Source organism: Terrapene carolina, unplaced genomic scaffold (genome assembly GCF_002925995.2).
Source record: "Terrapene carolina triunguis isolate 2854851 unplaced genomic scaffold, T_m_triunguis-2.0 Scaffold58, whole genome shotgun sequence".
Lineage (NCBI taxonomy): Eukaryota > Metazoa > Chordata > Testudines > Emydidae > Terrapene > Terrapene triunguis.
This window is the reverse complement of record NW_020664409.1, coordinates 75,457,664-75,473,578: the sequence shown is the minus strand read 5'-3', so window position 1 is coordinate 75,473,578 and position 15,915 is coordinate 75,457,664. Positions and strand designations below refer to the sequence as shown.

At 41.5% G+C, this 15,915-nt stretch overlaps 1 protein-coding gene across 2 annotated transcripts in view; it reads right to left on the bottom strand.

Annotated features, from left to right (window-relative positions):
- Positions 1-15,915, bottom strand: part of MTDH (metadherin) — a 51,826-nt gene that overhangs the window by 4,040 nt on the left and 31,871 nt on the right. For both annotated transcript variants that reach the window (XM_024204826.3, XM_029913606.1), the window contains 3 exons: positions 13,760-13,887; positions 12,888-13,007; positions 8,265-8,384 (listed from right to left, as the gene is read on the bottom strand). In XM_024204826.3, coding sequence (XP_024060594.2) covers positions 8,265-8,384; positions 12,888-13,007; positions 13,760-13,887 — 368 coding nt within the window. The remainder of the gene's footprint in view (positions 1-8,264; positions 8,385-12,887; positions 13,008-13,759; positions 13,888-15,915) is intronic.

The window sequence follows — 15,915 nt, the reverse complement described above, 5'->3', positions numbered from 1 at the left end:
GCAGCTGAAAAAGCAGCCTCATTATTACTTGGACAACAGTGTCATTCAGCCAGGACAGTGCTGTCCATCACGGATAGTCAACCACACTGATAAAACGGTTACTCACCTCTTTGTAATTGTTGTTCTTAGAGATGTGTTGCTCATATCTATTCCAGTTAGGTGTGTGCGCGCGCCGCGTGCATGGAAGTCGGAAAACTTTTCCCTAGCAGCTACCCATCGGGCTGGCTGTGGAGCCCCCTGGAGTGGCGCCGATATGGCGCTCTATATAAGGCCCTGCCGGCCCGACCCCCCTTCAGTTCCTTCTTGCCGGCTACTCCGACAGAGCGGAAGGTGGGGAGGAATGGAATAGATATGAGCAACACATCTCGAAGAACAACAGTTACAAAGAGGTGAGTAACTGTTTTTCTTCTTCGAGTACTTGCTCATATCAATTCCAGTTAGGTGACTCCCAAGCCTTACCTTGGAGGTGGGGTTGGAGTCAAGGTAGTGCCGACTGAAGAATAGCCCTGCCGAAGGCCGCATCATCGCGGGATTGCTGGACTATGGCGTAGTGTGACGTGAAGGTATGCACTGAGGCCCATGTGGCAGCCCTGCAGATGTCCTGAAGGGGCACATTTGCCAGAAAGGCCACAGACGATGTCTGAGCCCTTGCGGAGTGAGCCGTAACAGCAGGCGGAGGGACTTTTGCCAGATTGTAGCAGGTATGGATACATGCGGTAATCCATGAAGATATCCACTGGGCAGAGACCGGAGTGCCCTTCTTCCATTCCGCGATGGCGACGAACAGTTGGGTCGTCTTACGGAATGACCTTGTGCGGTCTATATAGAAGGTGAGAGCTCTTCTAACGTCCAGTGAATGAAAACACTGCTCCTGAAGGTTGGCATGCAGTTTCGGGTAGAAAACCAGCAGGAAAATGTCCTGGCTTACATGGAAACGAGATACCACTTTTGGCAGGAAGGCTGGGTGAGGCCTTAGCAGAACTTTATCCTTGTGGAAGATGGTATAAGGTGGTTCACATGTGAGAGCTCGTAGTTTGGAAACCCGGCGTGCCGAAGTAATGGCCACTAGAAAGGCGACCTTCCAGGAAAGGTAGAGGAGTGAACAGGAAGCCAGTGGCTCGAAAGGAGGTCCCATCAGACAGAAGAGAACCAAGTTCAGGTCCCAGGCTGGCACGGGAGGTTTCATCGGGGGATGGATCTTTTCCAAACCTTTCAGGAAGCGCCGCACGACTGGGTGTGCGTACACTGAGTGTCCCGCCGCTCCTGAATGGAATGCTGAAATGGCCGTGAGGTGAACCTTAAGGGAATTGAAGGCGAGATGTTGGTCTTACAAGTGCATCAAGTAGTACAGGATGCAGGGTATCGGAGTTTGGAGCGGGGATACCTGCTGCTGGGCGCACCAGGTGGAAAACCTTTTCCATTTAGCTTCATAAGTGAGTCTGGTAGAGGGTTTACAGCTTTCCAGGAGTACTTTGAGAAGTACTTTGTGGATCAGCGGAAATGGCGGAAAGGCGTAGAGAAGCTGGCCCGACCACGAGACCAGGAAAGCGTCCGCGATCGAGCCCGGACTGTGACCCCTGAAGGAGCAGAAGGCTGGGCACTTCCTGTTGGTCCGTGAAGCGAACAGGTCGATTTGGGGAAACCCCCAGGTGCGGAAGATAGAGTAGATGATGTCCGGGCGAATCGACCATTCGTGCGTGAGGAAGCGTCTGCTCAAGCTGTCTGCCAGCATGTTCTGAACACCCGGCAGGTACGAAGCTTGGAGAGTGATGGAGTGGGCTATATGGAAGCAGAGCAAGGCCTGACAGGGATTGGAAGGGAATTTCAAATGCAAACAGTCTTTGTTAGCAAGAGTCAGGCTAACTGTAACCCTAAAAACGCAAGATTTGTAGAAGCGAGGATTGTGTGAGGTGAGTGGGAAAGAACTGTGTGAGAAGTTGTTGCGACCTTGTGTAGATAATATGGAATGTAGACTAGAGTCTAAGTAAGTGAGAAAAATAAGATATCAGGATGACCTATGTATAAACAAAATGCAGCTGTTGCTTATTATTGTCTGTAACAAAAGGTATAAATGCTTGCTGTAATTGTTTACCTGTAGAGAGACCTGCCTAGGAGGGGGAGACCCTGTGTTCTAGTGCACTCTCTCCCTCTATGCAATTGCTTGAGAATAAAGTATCTGATTTTGCTGCAACTAACCAAAGAGTGAGAACAGTTTTTCTCCGACAGCTAATCAGAATTCTCTCAGAAGAAGGGCTTCGTGGCAGAGCTGCGATGACCAGACTCCGCCTTGTTTGTTCAGATAAAAATGGCCGTGGTGTTGTCTGTCAGAACTTCCATGCAACAGTCTCGTAGGTGGGGAAGGAACACTTGACATGCAAGGCGGATCACCTTGAGTTCCTTGATACTGATATGGAGTTAGCTCGTTTTCCTGCCACAGACCCTGTGTTGTCAGGTCTTTGAGGTGAGCCCCCCATCCCAGCGCGGATGCATCCGTGACCAGAGTCAGGGTGGGTTGAGGAGGATGAAACGGGACCCCACCGTTTGAGGGTCCAGCCACCAGCGCAGGGAAATGAGCGTGGGGCTCAGGACCGTAAGCACCATATCTAGGTTGTCATGGCCCGGTAGATATACAGACGCCAACCACATCAGTAGGGGTCTGAGACGTAGTCTGGCGTGTTGCACTACACATAGGTGCAGGACGCCATGTGACCCAGCAGCTTGAGAGACTGCCTCACCGTGGTGGTGGGGAACCTGCAGAGGTTGGTGATTATGTTTGTTAGAGCTAGATGCCGGGCCTCTGGGAGGAAAGCCCGAGCTTGGTTCGTGTCTAAGACTGCTCCCATAAACTCTATTGTCTGGGTCGGTGAGAGTACGGACTTGCTGGCGTTCAGCATGATGCCCAAGCAGTCAAATGTGTCCATGACTAACTGCACCTGAGACTGGACTTGCTGGTGAGATCAACCCCGAATAAGCCAGTTGTTGAGGTACGGGAACACGTGAATGTGATGACGGCAAAGAAAAGCCGCCACGACCGCCATGCACTTGGTGAAGACGCGAGGGGCTGTGCATAAGCTGAATGGGAGGGCTGTGAACTGATAGTGAGTCTTGTGCACCACGAGCCGGAGAAAACGTCTGTGGGACGGGGCGATTGAGATGTGAAAGTAGGGGTCTTTCATATCGAGGGCGGCATACCAGTCTCCTGGGTCCAGAGAGGGGATGATCGTGGCCAAGGAGAACATGCGGAACTTCAGGTTGACGATGTACTTGTTGAGCTCCCTGAGGTCCAGAATGGGCCTTAAGCTTCCTTTTGCCTTGGGAACGAGGAAGTAGCGCGAGTAGAAACCCTTGCCCCTGAGCAATTGAGGCACTTCCTCCACTGCTCCTAGGGCGAGGATTGCCTGTACCTCCTGGATGAGAAGTTGCTCGTGAGAAGGGTCCCTGAAGAGGGACGGGGAAGGAGGGTGGGATAGACCGGAAGTGGATAGAATATCCCGCCTCTATCATGCGAAGGACCCAATGGTCCAATGTAATAAGGGACCCAGCACGGTAGAAACGGGATAGATGGTTCAGGAAGGGATAGCTGGCTGGGTTTTGCATTGGTAGTCCGTCCTCGAGCACACCTTCAAAATGGGCGCTTAGGGCCCGGGGGGGGGGGGGGGGGGGGGCGGTGGTTGGATTGGCCCTGGCTCTGTCCCGAAGGAGGGCGTGATGGTCTACACCATGGGTACCTGCTTCACCTACGGGAGAAGTCCTGCCTAGGTCTAGGCAGGAAGGGGCGCTGTTGCAGGGGCTGAGGCTTAAACGGCATTGAGTGGCCAGGGTATACATGCCCAAGGATTTTATGGTGTTCCTTGTGTCTTTCAGGGTATGCAGACGAGAGTCAGTTTGCTCAGTGAACAGGCCCTGGCTGTCAAATGGAAGATACTAAATGATGTGTTGCACTTCAGGTGGGAGGCCGGATGACTGGAGCCATGCATTCCAACGCATGGCGATGCCGGAGGCCAAGGTGTGAGCTGCCGCGTTCGTGGCGTCAAGGGAGCCCTGGAGGGAGGTTCAGGCTACCAGCTTGCCCTCCTCAGCGATGGCCCCCAGTTCCATGCAGGACTTACATGGGAGGAGTTCCTGGAACTTAAGGATCGCAGACCACAAGTTATAACTGTATCTGCTGAGAACCACAAGCTGGTTTGCGATTCAAACTGAGAGGCCCTCCGTAGAATAAATTTTACTACTAAAGAGGTCCATGTGTTTCGCCTCCTTTGATTTTGTCCGCCTGATGAGTCTCCCCCAGACACCTAAGGCAGGAGTCATGGGGGTCGCCCGTAGGCATGGGCTTGCCGCAAGAACTGCAGGGTTTGAAGCCCTGGGAGAGCATGCCCCAGAGCCCCGCAGGGCACTCGTTGAAGGGGAAAACCCCCCCAACCACTACACTTAATCTAAGATAACTACTAATGATTAGCTAACAAAGGAAACTATTTACAACGATAAGAGAATGCTAGGGAGTAGTGGAGCACTTGCTAGCAAGAGACCACTGTTCCAACAACGGTCATGGGCGGTAAGATGGAATTGAAGGGGGATCGGGCTGGCAGGGCCTTATATAGAGCGCCATATCGGCGCCACTCCAGGGGGCTCCACAGCCGGCCCGACAGGTAGCTGCTAGGGAAAAGTTTTCCGACTTCTGTGCATGCAGCGCGCGCGCACACCTAACTGGAATTGATATGAGCAAGCACTCGAAGAAGAACAGGTCCATTTTGGTGCCAAGAAAGAAATTGGCTAAGACTGTGAAGAGCCAGTCCAGACCAGATCTACTAAACAATAAGATTAAGTTACTCCTGCAACAGGTACTGCGCTCTAGGCTTTGCTGTACTCCGGTGTACACTGATTACAAGGCTTACTGTAAAGCAACATTAAGAATAAGAAATTCAGATGAAAACTAACAGAAAAAGTGATCCACTTTTAGTGTTTTGATAACAAATATGAAGTGGGATATGTGGCATACTGGAAGTTGTTTCCAGTTGTATTAGATCCCCTACAGTTATCTATTTGATGCACATGGAGCAAAATGAAACTTGGAATTTTTTTTTTTTAGACTACATTTTTCATGTTTCTGCGCACTGCCCCCGCACCTCCCATTGGCCGGGAACACAACTGAATTATACTAATAACTAGAACAAATAGTATTACGTACACTATTGTACACAAAAGCGGAGAGAGAATATTGTTCTGGTGCTGAACAGGGTCCCACCTTACGGGTGGTAAGAAGGAACTGAGTGGGGTAGGGGCGTCTCTACCATTTATATCCGCACACAGTGGTGCATGGTAGCAGGGGAAGCACTGAGTGCACAGACACCAAGAGTGGAATGCACATGTGCAATCACTCAAAGGAGAATAATTACACTAGTGCCTGATTTGATTTATTAGTACGTAACTAGTAGCAATGAGATTTTCTGAAACTCACCACTACTCAGTTTCAAAGGGTGTGTATATATGAATTCCCATTAGTGACTAGTGCTAGATTCCAACAGCTTTTCCCACCAGGTCCTACCCACTACAAGATGCTGGTAATGTCAGCAGGGGGAGAGGAAGGTCCTCAAACCCTGCTCTCCCCCTCTGTTGGGGCACTCAGGAAGCATACCTTATGTTACAGTTTTCTATTTTGCTTTTCTAATTTTATGGGCATTTACTCAATACTGACTACCAAAGGAGACCTTCTTCACTGTTTCAGAAACTTTTCAGAAATTTTCATCTTGAAACAAAAGAATATGAGGAGTTGCTCTGTACCGATCAAATCTTCAGAGATGGCCAAGAAAATTGAAAATGCAAGGAGGCTTCTCTCTTGCATTGTCAACATTGGAAAATTACACTATGTTAGAACCTCACCCTGAGGAATCTTGGTAACTAAAATTATATTAGACCACTTGGCACTCATGTGTTTAACTCTGCCCAGCTGACGCAGTGCGAGCTCTAGGCTACCTAGCTGTAACTTCAAGGGAAAAATTGTTATAGAAAAGAATTATGTTCTTAAATTTGTGTAAACAGACCTGATCCTGCAATCTTATACAGGCTGTCAGACTGTGTCCCACGTGGAACCCATATACAATGGGGCTCCATGAAGGCATATGGGCCTACCAGCACAGACCTGATGGTTCAGAGCAATATGCGCAACCTAAGTCTCCAGGCAATAGTGTGCACCAATCAATCCATATAAGGGTTCCATGTGGGACACAATCTGCCTGTCTGTTTGATAACATTCATATCAAAACCAGAATTGACTTCTTTTAAAAACAAAGAATCATGAGCAATGAACAAAATCTGCTGAAAACAGTCAGATTCTGACAAGGTTATCAATTTATAAGAGAAAATGAAAGACTAAAATTTTTAACAAGAGTTTTGATTAAATAAACATTTTAGTACACTGGTCTTAATTTTGTGAAAAAAAATTGTGAAGTCCTGTAGTAAGAGAGTTCTAAACTTCTAATATGGATAGGCTTTTAGGAAAAAAATTACTGGATTTTTTAAGTACTTCCGAACCCTGCTTTCCAGATCCTAATCTAGAAATCTTTTGTATCTCAATTAAATTCTCAAATTATTCCAGTCTTCTCTACTAAATCAGTTGCAACTGTGGGCCCAACACAGAAACAGGAGCAAATCATAGTGCATATAAAATTAAATGGCAAATATAAAAGAGGTCAACATTTTCCAGAAAAAGTCACTGATGTAGAGAGAAAAAGTTTTTTAGTTCTTCAGGCAGAGTTTCAATCATTCAGTTATGTATCAATTCTGTTTCAGGCAAAATAGATTAAATGACCTTTTAATGGTAAAGTCAGCTTTTAATCTGCATATTTAACATTCAAGATGTATTTAAAAAGTCACATAAAAGGATGATATTTTAGGTAGCTGTAGTGCCTGAATATAATTTTCAGAATTATATTTTCATGTAAAAAATAATTCGATTCTTTATAAAAATCTTACTATATCTGTTTCCTTTGGGCGATCTGTGATCTTTGCTACAAAGTTATTCTAATAAATAACTATTTGACATTTAGACCTTGTTATCTGTGGTAAATCGATGATGTTTTGTATTTGTTAGAGGAATGTTTCAAAAAAATTCTAATTTTACATGCCATAGTTGAAACCTAAGTTAAACATCATATACCCATCAGAAGAAATTGTACCACCCAAACAGCAGTCTCAGTGACTTTTAGTTTTAGCCATTACATAGCTACAAGAATCTTTTACCCACAGAAATTGACAAAACCAACAGTACTACATAGTTTTAGTGGACTACTTAACTTTTAAATAATATTTCATTTATGTGTAACAAAATTTTGTAAAGTATGCCATATGTTTTCAATTTATATATAAATGCCATCTACACTGAACATGATTCCAGCCTACTATCAGACACAGAGATCCTGTTCTGGAGAATGAGTATCATTCAGTGACAATATCTAAAGATCCTGCTGCTTGGAGAAAGAAAGAGGGGGGAGGGGGAAGAGAGAAGTCTGCCTCCTTTCTCCTCTCTTCCCCCACAACCAAAAGATCTCTTGCTGTTTCGGAGAGATGAAACTGGCTGCCAGAGCACTTACAGACTTAGATGACAAACAGTTCTTTTCACACCTGTTACATGCAACTTCCACATGCAATTTTCCTTCAATTTTTCAATTCTTGAGATGGGAGCGCATTTTAAGACTGATTATGTAATAGATACAAGATTAAATTCCCTGAAAGTACAGATTTCAAAAATGAACCTTATTTGTTTCAGTTACTTCCCCACATCAAATCCGCTCGGTTTACTAGTCTAAAGATGTTTTTTTCTATCTACCAACACTGGAATCTGAAGGGCCAACATAGCTCACTGAGAGAGCCAGAATAATAAAGATTTTGTAACTGAAATTTAACAATTGTTAATGTGGATGCCAGAATACAATATAATCCAGGTCTCACTCCCATTCTTATATGAGGTCTGATTTATTACTTTGTAAACCCCCAGGTTAATGCAAGCATACTTTATTCAGTTATATTTGCTTACTTGAACAGTAAACACAGGGTAAAGGTCTACTGAGTCAGCAGACGTGTCCTTTAAATTAAGGAGGGAGAAGTGCACCTAATCAACGTTCCACGCCTATTTCATATTTGAAAGCACATAGCCTGAAGTGATGGTAATGTTAAGGATGCAGACAAGTCAACAAAATGTTTCAATGCAGTTTTTCATCTTGAGTATTTCAAAATAGGAACTAAAACTTTTTTTTTTTTTAAATTCATACCTCAGCTGGTTCACTAGTGCTTATGGTCTTCAAAGAAAAAGCTATTTCCTGTTGTGGTTGAGCTTTTGCAGTATCCTCCTGAAATTCCTCTCCAGCCTCTCTATCCAGGTCTTCAGCATCCTACAGAAAAAAGAAGGGAATGAGCCAACAGCTGCAGAAGAATTCCATTTATCCTTTTCCTGTTAAGTCTTGGTTCTGTTGTGATACTAACTCAACTAGGTTGCATGAATGACGTTAAGAGAAGTAAACATGTAAAGAAAGTATTAGATTAATATAACTGGACATGCAGTACAGGCCAGGACTATTACAAATAGTTTCTAGAATGTAGCACGAAAATATCTATTGAGGTAAGAAATCAGTGATGTCCTGAAGGCAATAACCTATACAAGTCAATTACTTATCACAAACAAAATAATTAAGTGTTTTAAATTATGAAGCACTTCAAATGTATGTACAAAGTGTGTGTGAATATGTAAAATGTAAGTGTGTGTGAAATTCAAAGTGAAGTTCTACTCTGAAAAGCGATTGTGTAAAAATGTCATTTGGGGTTTGATATTTGTTAATTCCATGCTCAGTTTACAAGTAAAAAGACGTTTCTAACCATGAGCCCTGCAGACTAAACCTGAACTCAGCTTATTTCATACGTCAACACTATTAATGAAGATTTTGCAGAAAAAGCTAAGCCCTCAGTGATGTATATGCAACTCTACTGTCTTCAAATTAGGTCTAGAGAGAAATCTTTCTATTCTATTTTAGGTGTTTATATAGCCCCAACCATCACGGTATCTGAGCACCTCATAATCTTTGTGTATTTATCCTCACATCACCTCTGTAAATTAAGAAAGTACTTTTATCCCCATTTTACAGATGGGGGAACTGAGGCACAGAGGCCTGGTGACTTGCCCCAGGTCACACAAAGTCTGTGGCAGAGCAGGAAATTGAACCCAAGTGTCCCAAGACCAAAGCTATGCCCTAAACACTGGACCATCCCTTCTCCACACACTCCCTTCTGCTTGCACAGATGGAACCAATCAGATGGTAACAATTCTGTTGGTGAACGAGGAGGTATAGAATTCAGCTCACTCATTTTTAGTTAACAGACGTCAAAGGCAGTTAAAAAAAAGGACTTACTTTTGGTCACTCAAATCAGCAGATATGACTAACCACACTGGAAGTATAGCCACTGAATAAGAAGTTCCCATCTGTACACAATCACTTTTCAGATGAGAAAAATCACTGTCAGACCTACTTTAGTGTTCTGGATTTAAACTGTAAACTAGTTTGTCCTACTGTAATAGCAGTCTAACCTTACAACGGGCTCTCATATTGACAGTTCTATATGCACCCATCAAGCAAGAGATTTAAACAATTTAGGTTTTTTAATACCGTTTATAAGCTCTGTGGATGGAAGGAAGTTATTCTCACCTTTTGTACATTTAGGCTGATATACTAATCCAAAAAAGGTAGCTTTCTTAAACTGAGAATCAGAACTAAAAGTATTAAACAAGAACTTTATGAAACATATTTGGAGATGCAAAATTAAATGAAATTAGAGATATTAGAGTGTAGCTAGCACTTGATTCCTTGGATAGGAATCAATTTGACAGGATAATTGACAGGTAGGTTACATGCAACTATAGTACCTGGAATTCAGAATATATTGCCTCTGCAGGTCCCTGTTGGAGGAGTTGTTTCTTGCAAGCCACAGGCCATTATACAGAAGAGACACAAACCCACAAACACCGAGTGTGGAATTTGAGCATTCCAAGCTGTGGTTTTAGAAACTCTGCTCCTTTAGAACCCTCATTTCTTCTTTACCGTAAGATAGATACTGCAAATCTACAGTGCCTCTCCCTCTCTCCAAAGGCATTAGTTACAAATCCCAGTTACTGGTTAAATCTCTCTTTATGAAACTGCCTCTGCAGAGTCTCACTGTAAGTGACTGGCAAGTAGTGCCAGTCCCAAGGAGTAAGATCAATTAAAAAAACAAAACAAAAACAAAATAAACCCCCCCAAACACACACCGAAGGACTGTTTTCCCCCCAAAAACATCCAGTATGACTCCAGATTTGAGACAATAATGATTTGTAAAAAGTCTAAACTGAACTGTGAAAGGCAGTCCTGCATTTGATACACATTTGAGCACAAGCAGCTAAAGTAGTTACTCTCCCAGTAGAATGAGCTCACTCTGTCCAGGAACACTAGTAGCACTAGATAGAGGTGAAACTCTTGTGCTATCTTTGCAAATACTATAAACTACTGAGGTGACTAAGGAACTCTTACTCCGGCTCAGGTAGTAACTAACATCTTGTTTAGACCTAGCTTGCTGAGATCGAGCATAGCTTCTCCTAGGAACTTATGATTCCTGGAGACTTAGAATTTCATACAAAAATCAAGCTAAATCACGATCTTAGGTAAGAGTTTAGATAGGGTATATGGTATAAGACAGTCTGCCAAAAGAACTTCCAGCTCACTCATATTGTACCTATATTTAAGAAAGGAATAAAAATGATCTGGGAAATGACAGGCCCATTAGTTTGACCTCAACTGTGTCATAGAATCATAGGAAGAGACCTCGAGAGGTCATCCAGTCCAGTCCCCTGCACTCATGTCAGGACTAAGTATTATCTAGACCATCCCCGACAGATGTTTGTAAGGTCTTAGAACAAATTTTGAAAGAGAGAGTAAAGACTGAGATAAATGGTAACTGGGATAAAATACGAAATGGTTTTATAAAAAGTAGATCATGCTAAACCAACCTGATCTCTTTCTTTGAGAAAATAACCAATTTTCTAGACAAAGAAAATGCAGTAGATTTAATCTACCTGGATTTCAGTAAAGCATTTTATACAGTTCCACATGGGAAATTAGTAGTTAAATTGGGATGATGGCAATTAATGAGAACAGAAAAGTGGGTAACAAACTGTCTAGAGGGGAGACTACCATGGGTCAAGCTGAAAGGTGAATTACCAGGCTGGATGAAGACTACTAGTGGAGTTCCTCGGGGATCAGTCTTGGGACAATCTTATTTAACATTTTCATTAATGACCTTGGCACAAAGAGTGGGAGCGTGCTAATAAAATTTGCAGATGACACAAAGTTGGGAAGTACTGCCAATATGAAAGAAGACTGGCATATCATACAGGAAGACCTGGATGACCTTAAAAACTGGAGTAATAGAAATGGAGTAAAATGAAACTTAATAGTGCAAAGTGCAAGCTCATACACTTAGGGATGAACAAAATTTTTTGCTATAAATTGGGGACATATCAGTTGGAAGCAACAGAGGAGAAAGAAGACATGGGTGTACCGGTTGACCACAGGATGATTATGAGCCTCCAGTGCAATGCAGCAGTGAAAAAGGCTACTGCAATCTAGGATGCATCAGGAGAGGTATTTCCACTAGAGATAGGGAAGTGTTATTACCTCATCTGGAGTAGTGTGTGCAATTCTGTTGTACCATGTTTCAGAAAGATGAATTCAAAGTGGAACAATTCACTGAAACATTCTGAAATACAATCTATCACTGACGCATTAATACATACTCAAATTTGCTCAATCCAAAGGAAAAAGTTTAGGTTTGAAATCAGACAAATGTTCTAACCATTAGAAGACTGGAGCTCTGAAACAGCCTTACAAAGGAAGTAGTGGGGGCAAAAAGCCTAACTTGTTTCAAGACTTAGCTTTACAGTGGGGACTGCATGATGAGGTGGCCTATAATCACATATGGCCTATCCACAACTGCTCTTAGGAAATGTGTCCTATCTTCAGCCATTGGAGATACGATGGGGAAGTGCTCTGAGTTACTACAGAGAATTCTTTACTAGGTGTCTGGCTGCTGGGTCTAGCCCACATGCTCAGGGTCTGACTGCCATGTTTAGGATCAGGAAGAAATTTTTCCCGTCAGACTGGCAGAGACCCTGGCGAATTTTTTGCCTTCCTCTGCAGCATGGGTTAGTTACTGGTCTGAACTAGAGTAAATTGTGGATTCTCTGTAATTTGAAGTCTTTAAGTCAAGTTTCAAGGACTTCAGTAACTCAGCCAGAGAAAATGGTCTTATTACAGGAATGGGTAAGTAGGATTCTGTGGCATGAAATATACCAGAGGTCAGAGTAGATGATTATGATGGTTCCTTCTGGCCTTAAAGTCTGTGAGTTATTCCCCTATGTAATACAATGGTCAAGCAGTCTCTTCTGAAAGACAGGACACCCGCTGCGGAGGAAAACAATGGTTGCTAGGTGCACCCTTAGTGAAGATCAGAAACTTTATTTTACTGAGGATGATAAATAGTTCAGGATAAGTGAAACTGAACTGGTTTGGGAAGAACACCCAAAATTTTCCCTCATGTTTCATGGTTTTTCTGTTGATCAACAATTAAATATTTGATGTTGAATTAATCTGATGAACATGATTCAATTTTTTGAATTATGTTCACCAAAAGAGTCAGGCAGCTATTTAGAACTGGCACTAATCAATCAAGTATTCGAAGAATCATGTTAATTCTTGACAAGCAGAAACAGAATATAACTCAAAAGTATTGAAAAAAATCAAGTGCATCTTTTAAAATTAATCAAGGATTTTGCCCTAGAGAGATCAGTAATACATGTTCTTATTTTATTGTACCTGTGCAGGAGAGCTAGCTTCTTCACCTTGCTTCTTTTTCTTCTTCTTCTTCTTCTTGGATTTGCCACTAGTACAGCTCTGGAGAGTTGGCTCTGCTTTTTCTCTCTCATCATCTGAAGCCTGAGTATTAGAAGTACAAGACTGAGTCCAAAAGAAAGTATAATTTCTCACTGCTTTTCGCTGACCTTCTAAAGATGGTATGCATGTCAATCCTTTGTACTTAAATTCTCAAAGCTGCAAATGGCCAGATAGATTGAACTGGTAAAATTAAGAGTATTTTGGTAATAGAAAACATTCTTTTCATGCTATTTAGCAAACACTATCAACAGCAACTTGAATGGCAAATGGCCAAGATAATGACATATTTGCTTTGCATAATCAAAATACCAAAGTCACGGTAGGCACGATGAGCTTTCCTCTCAATACTAGTGCAATAGCTCGACATTTTTAGTCTACAGTGAGCACTCTACTTCTATCCCTTCCTTTGTAAATTACTCCAGAGTATAGTGGTAGAGCCAGTGCTACGATAAGCTATATTAAAGATACTTTGAAAAGATGTCATCCACCTGCAATTGTAGGGGAGGGCTGCAGAGCAAAATGCAAGCACTGAGAAAATGTTCATTTCAAGGAATTGCTGCCCCATACCAATCCTAATTTGGGCAATGGGGAGTGAAACATTAAATGTTTTCCTTCTTGATTGTTGTGCTTTTATGTTTGTAACAATAACGGCACCACTATACATATTCAATGAAAAGTCAATGTAATGTGGGAATTAAATTGCCTGTTTATTGCTACCATGCACTACTATAATCCAAAGAAGGTAGTAAAGGATAAGGTAGGGAATTTAGTATGCAGTAAGTTAGGTTATCTACCTTCTGAACATCAGATAATGGTTCCTCAGGCTGTGGAATAGAAGAAGCCTTTTCTTCATCTACCCAGTTCCCCCACTCTTCTGCTGGTGCATTCCAATCAGAGCTGGGATCAGCAGAAGAAAGACCATCTACGAAGGTTAAAGATAATGACAGTTTCAGGAAAACCTACTTACTCTGCAATACGATTGCCAGTTTTCAGCAAAATGCCAAAAGCACTTCAAAAGTCAATCCTGTAATAAACTCTACATTTTCTTGCTGTTAAGATATTAAAAATAATAAAAATGAGTATTTGTACTGTTATAGATTTATTTTTTTATTAATAAGTAGAAGACACTTGACGAGGGCTTGAGGTAGGACCTAATTGCTTTGAGATCCTCCAATGGAATGCATAACAGAAGGACCAATTTAAAATATTGTAATATTTTAAATTTCTAAAGTGATTTTTTTCTAGATGGGCAATACTATTATTTCCAATAATAGTACAAAATACTAAAAGTCCACAAAGATTTAAATTTCTGGAGAATTAATTTTCTTGGCCAAAATTGCTATCAGTATGAATTCTTTATAAACTGCATCCACATTTAAGGACAAATTAAGATCTTGGAAGAAAGATATGTTATTACATAAATTGGTACAAAAAGGATATTAGTTCTCATTTTCAACAGTTAGCCCAATTCTTCAAACCATGGTATGAGCAGTCAAGGTGACTTTGTAAACAGACTGGTATATAAATGTGTTCTGTTGATTTGATTTTAATCTTGAACTTAAAAGTTGATTTACTGAGTTTTTGCATATTGTATTTTTCTTCAAGTTTTGCAGGTCTTTGCTCCATTTTTCCATTAGGTTGTTTATTTCACTGAGGACTGTGCAAATATGTTGCCACTGATGAATGTGACAGATTTAATAAGTCAATTCATACTTCATAGAGTAGAAATACTGATTAAAGCAAATTATGAAGAAAGGTGGAAACACTCTTTTGTACAACAAGTGACAACAAGTTGGTTTCAAAGTTAACATCTTATGCCATGTACCATAAATATGAGAGGAGACTAAAGAAATTAAGGTAAAAGGAGAAAAGGAAAAAAAAAAAACTTGCTTACCAATGATGAGTAGTCTGATTTCAGAATATTTATATTTGCATCCATGCATTGACTTCTCCAATCATTTAAAATACTGCCAAAACTGAATTCCCTCCCACCTTGGGGTGAAGTTAGTGTACAAGCTAGTAAGACAGACTGATATGGTCCAATTATAGCCTAACACCTAAAATCCTTAGCAAAATACTGGCTTCTCACTTGAAGGTCCCAAAGTTGTCCATTCTTTTCTATTCAATCTGATACTGGAGCTACCTCTGCATCTGAGTACTACTTTTATTTGCATCCAACCTGAAACAGGGGATAATGTACACAAATATGTACTACACGTTTCCCACTTCTCTCACATTTGTACTTCAGTTACTTGATATCCATGACATTATTAAACTATGTAATAAACATTCCCAGCGGCTCAACATGCTCAGGAATTTGGATAACTATACCCTTTAGAATTCAGACAAGTGATTGACCCTAAGATGATTCTAAGAGCTATAAAAAAAAGCAAGTTTGTATTATTAAATCGGATGAAAAAAGACTGAGTGCTGGACTAGTTGTGTCAAACTGGTCATACAGAATCTACACTATTTTCATGTATTACTTCCTTGCTGCTCTTAAAGATACTATCTTTCTACAAGCAATTTAGTAATTGTTTAATAAATAATACAGTAGTATAGTTGACAGGATAAAACTTACTAGCCAGTAACACTATAGCTACTGTTTCCTAGACTAATCAGCCAATGGGTATGCACTAGATTGATATGGAAATAAATATCCATAAATATTAAGCAGTTTAATGTGAAAATATCTTAAACAAGACAGTAAGTGTTCTTTACGAGTATAGTATTAATAGTAGGGACTAAGATTTAAATATTCAGTTATATTAATATTTTATACTCTTCACATTTGGAAAGACTGATCTGTGTTGAGGAACTACAAGATCATATTTACAAGAAAAATTCAAGAGTTAATGATGAAACTGAGCTTTATATACCGGTTCTTAAATGATTTCAGGGGTATTCACTCTGGGGGACATTTATATAGTCAATAATTGTGTGCTTTTAC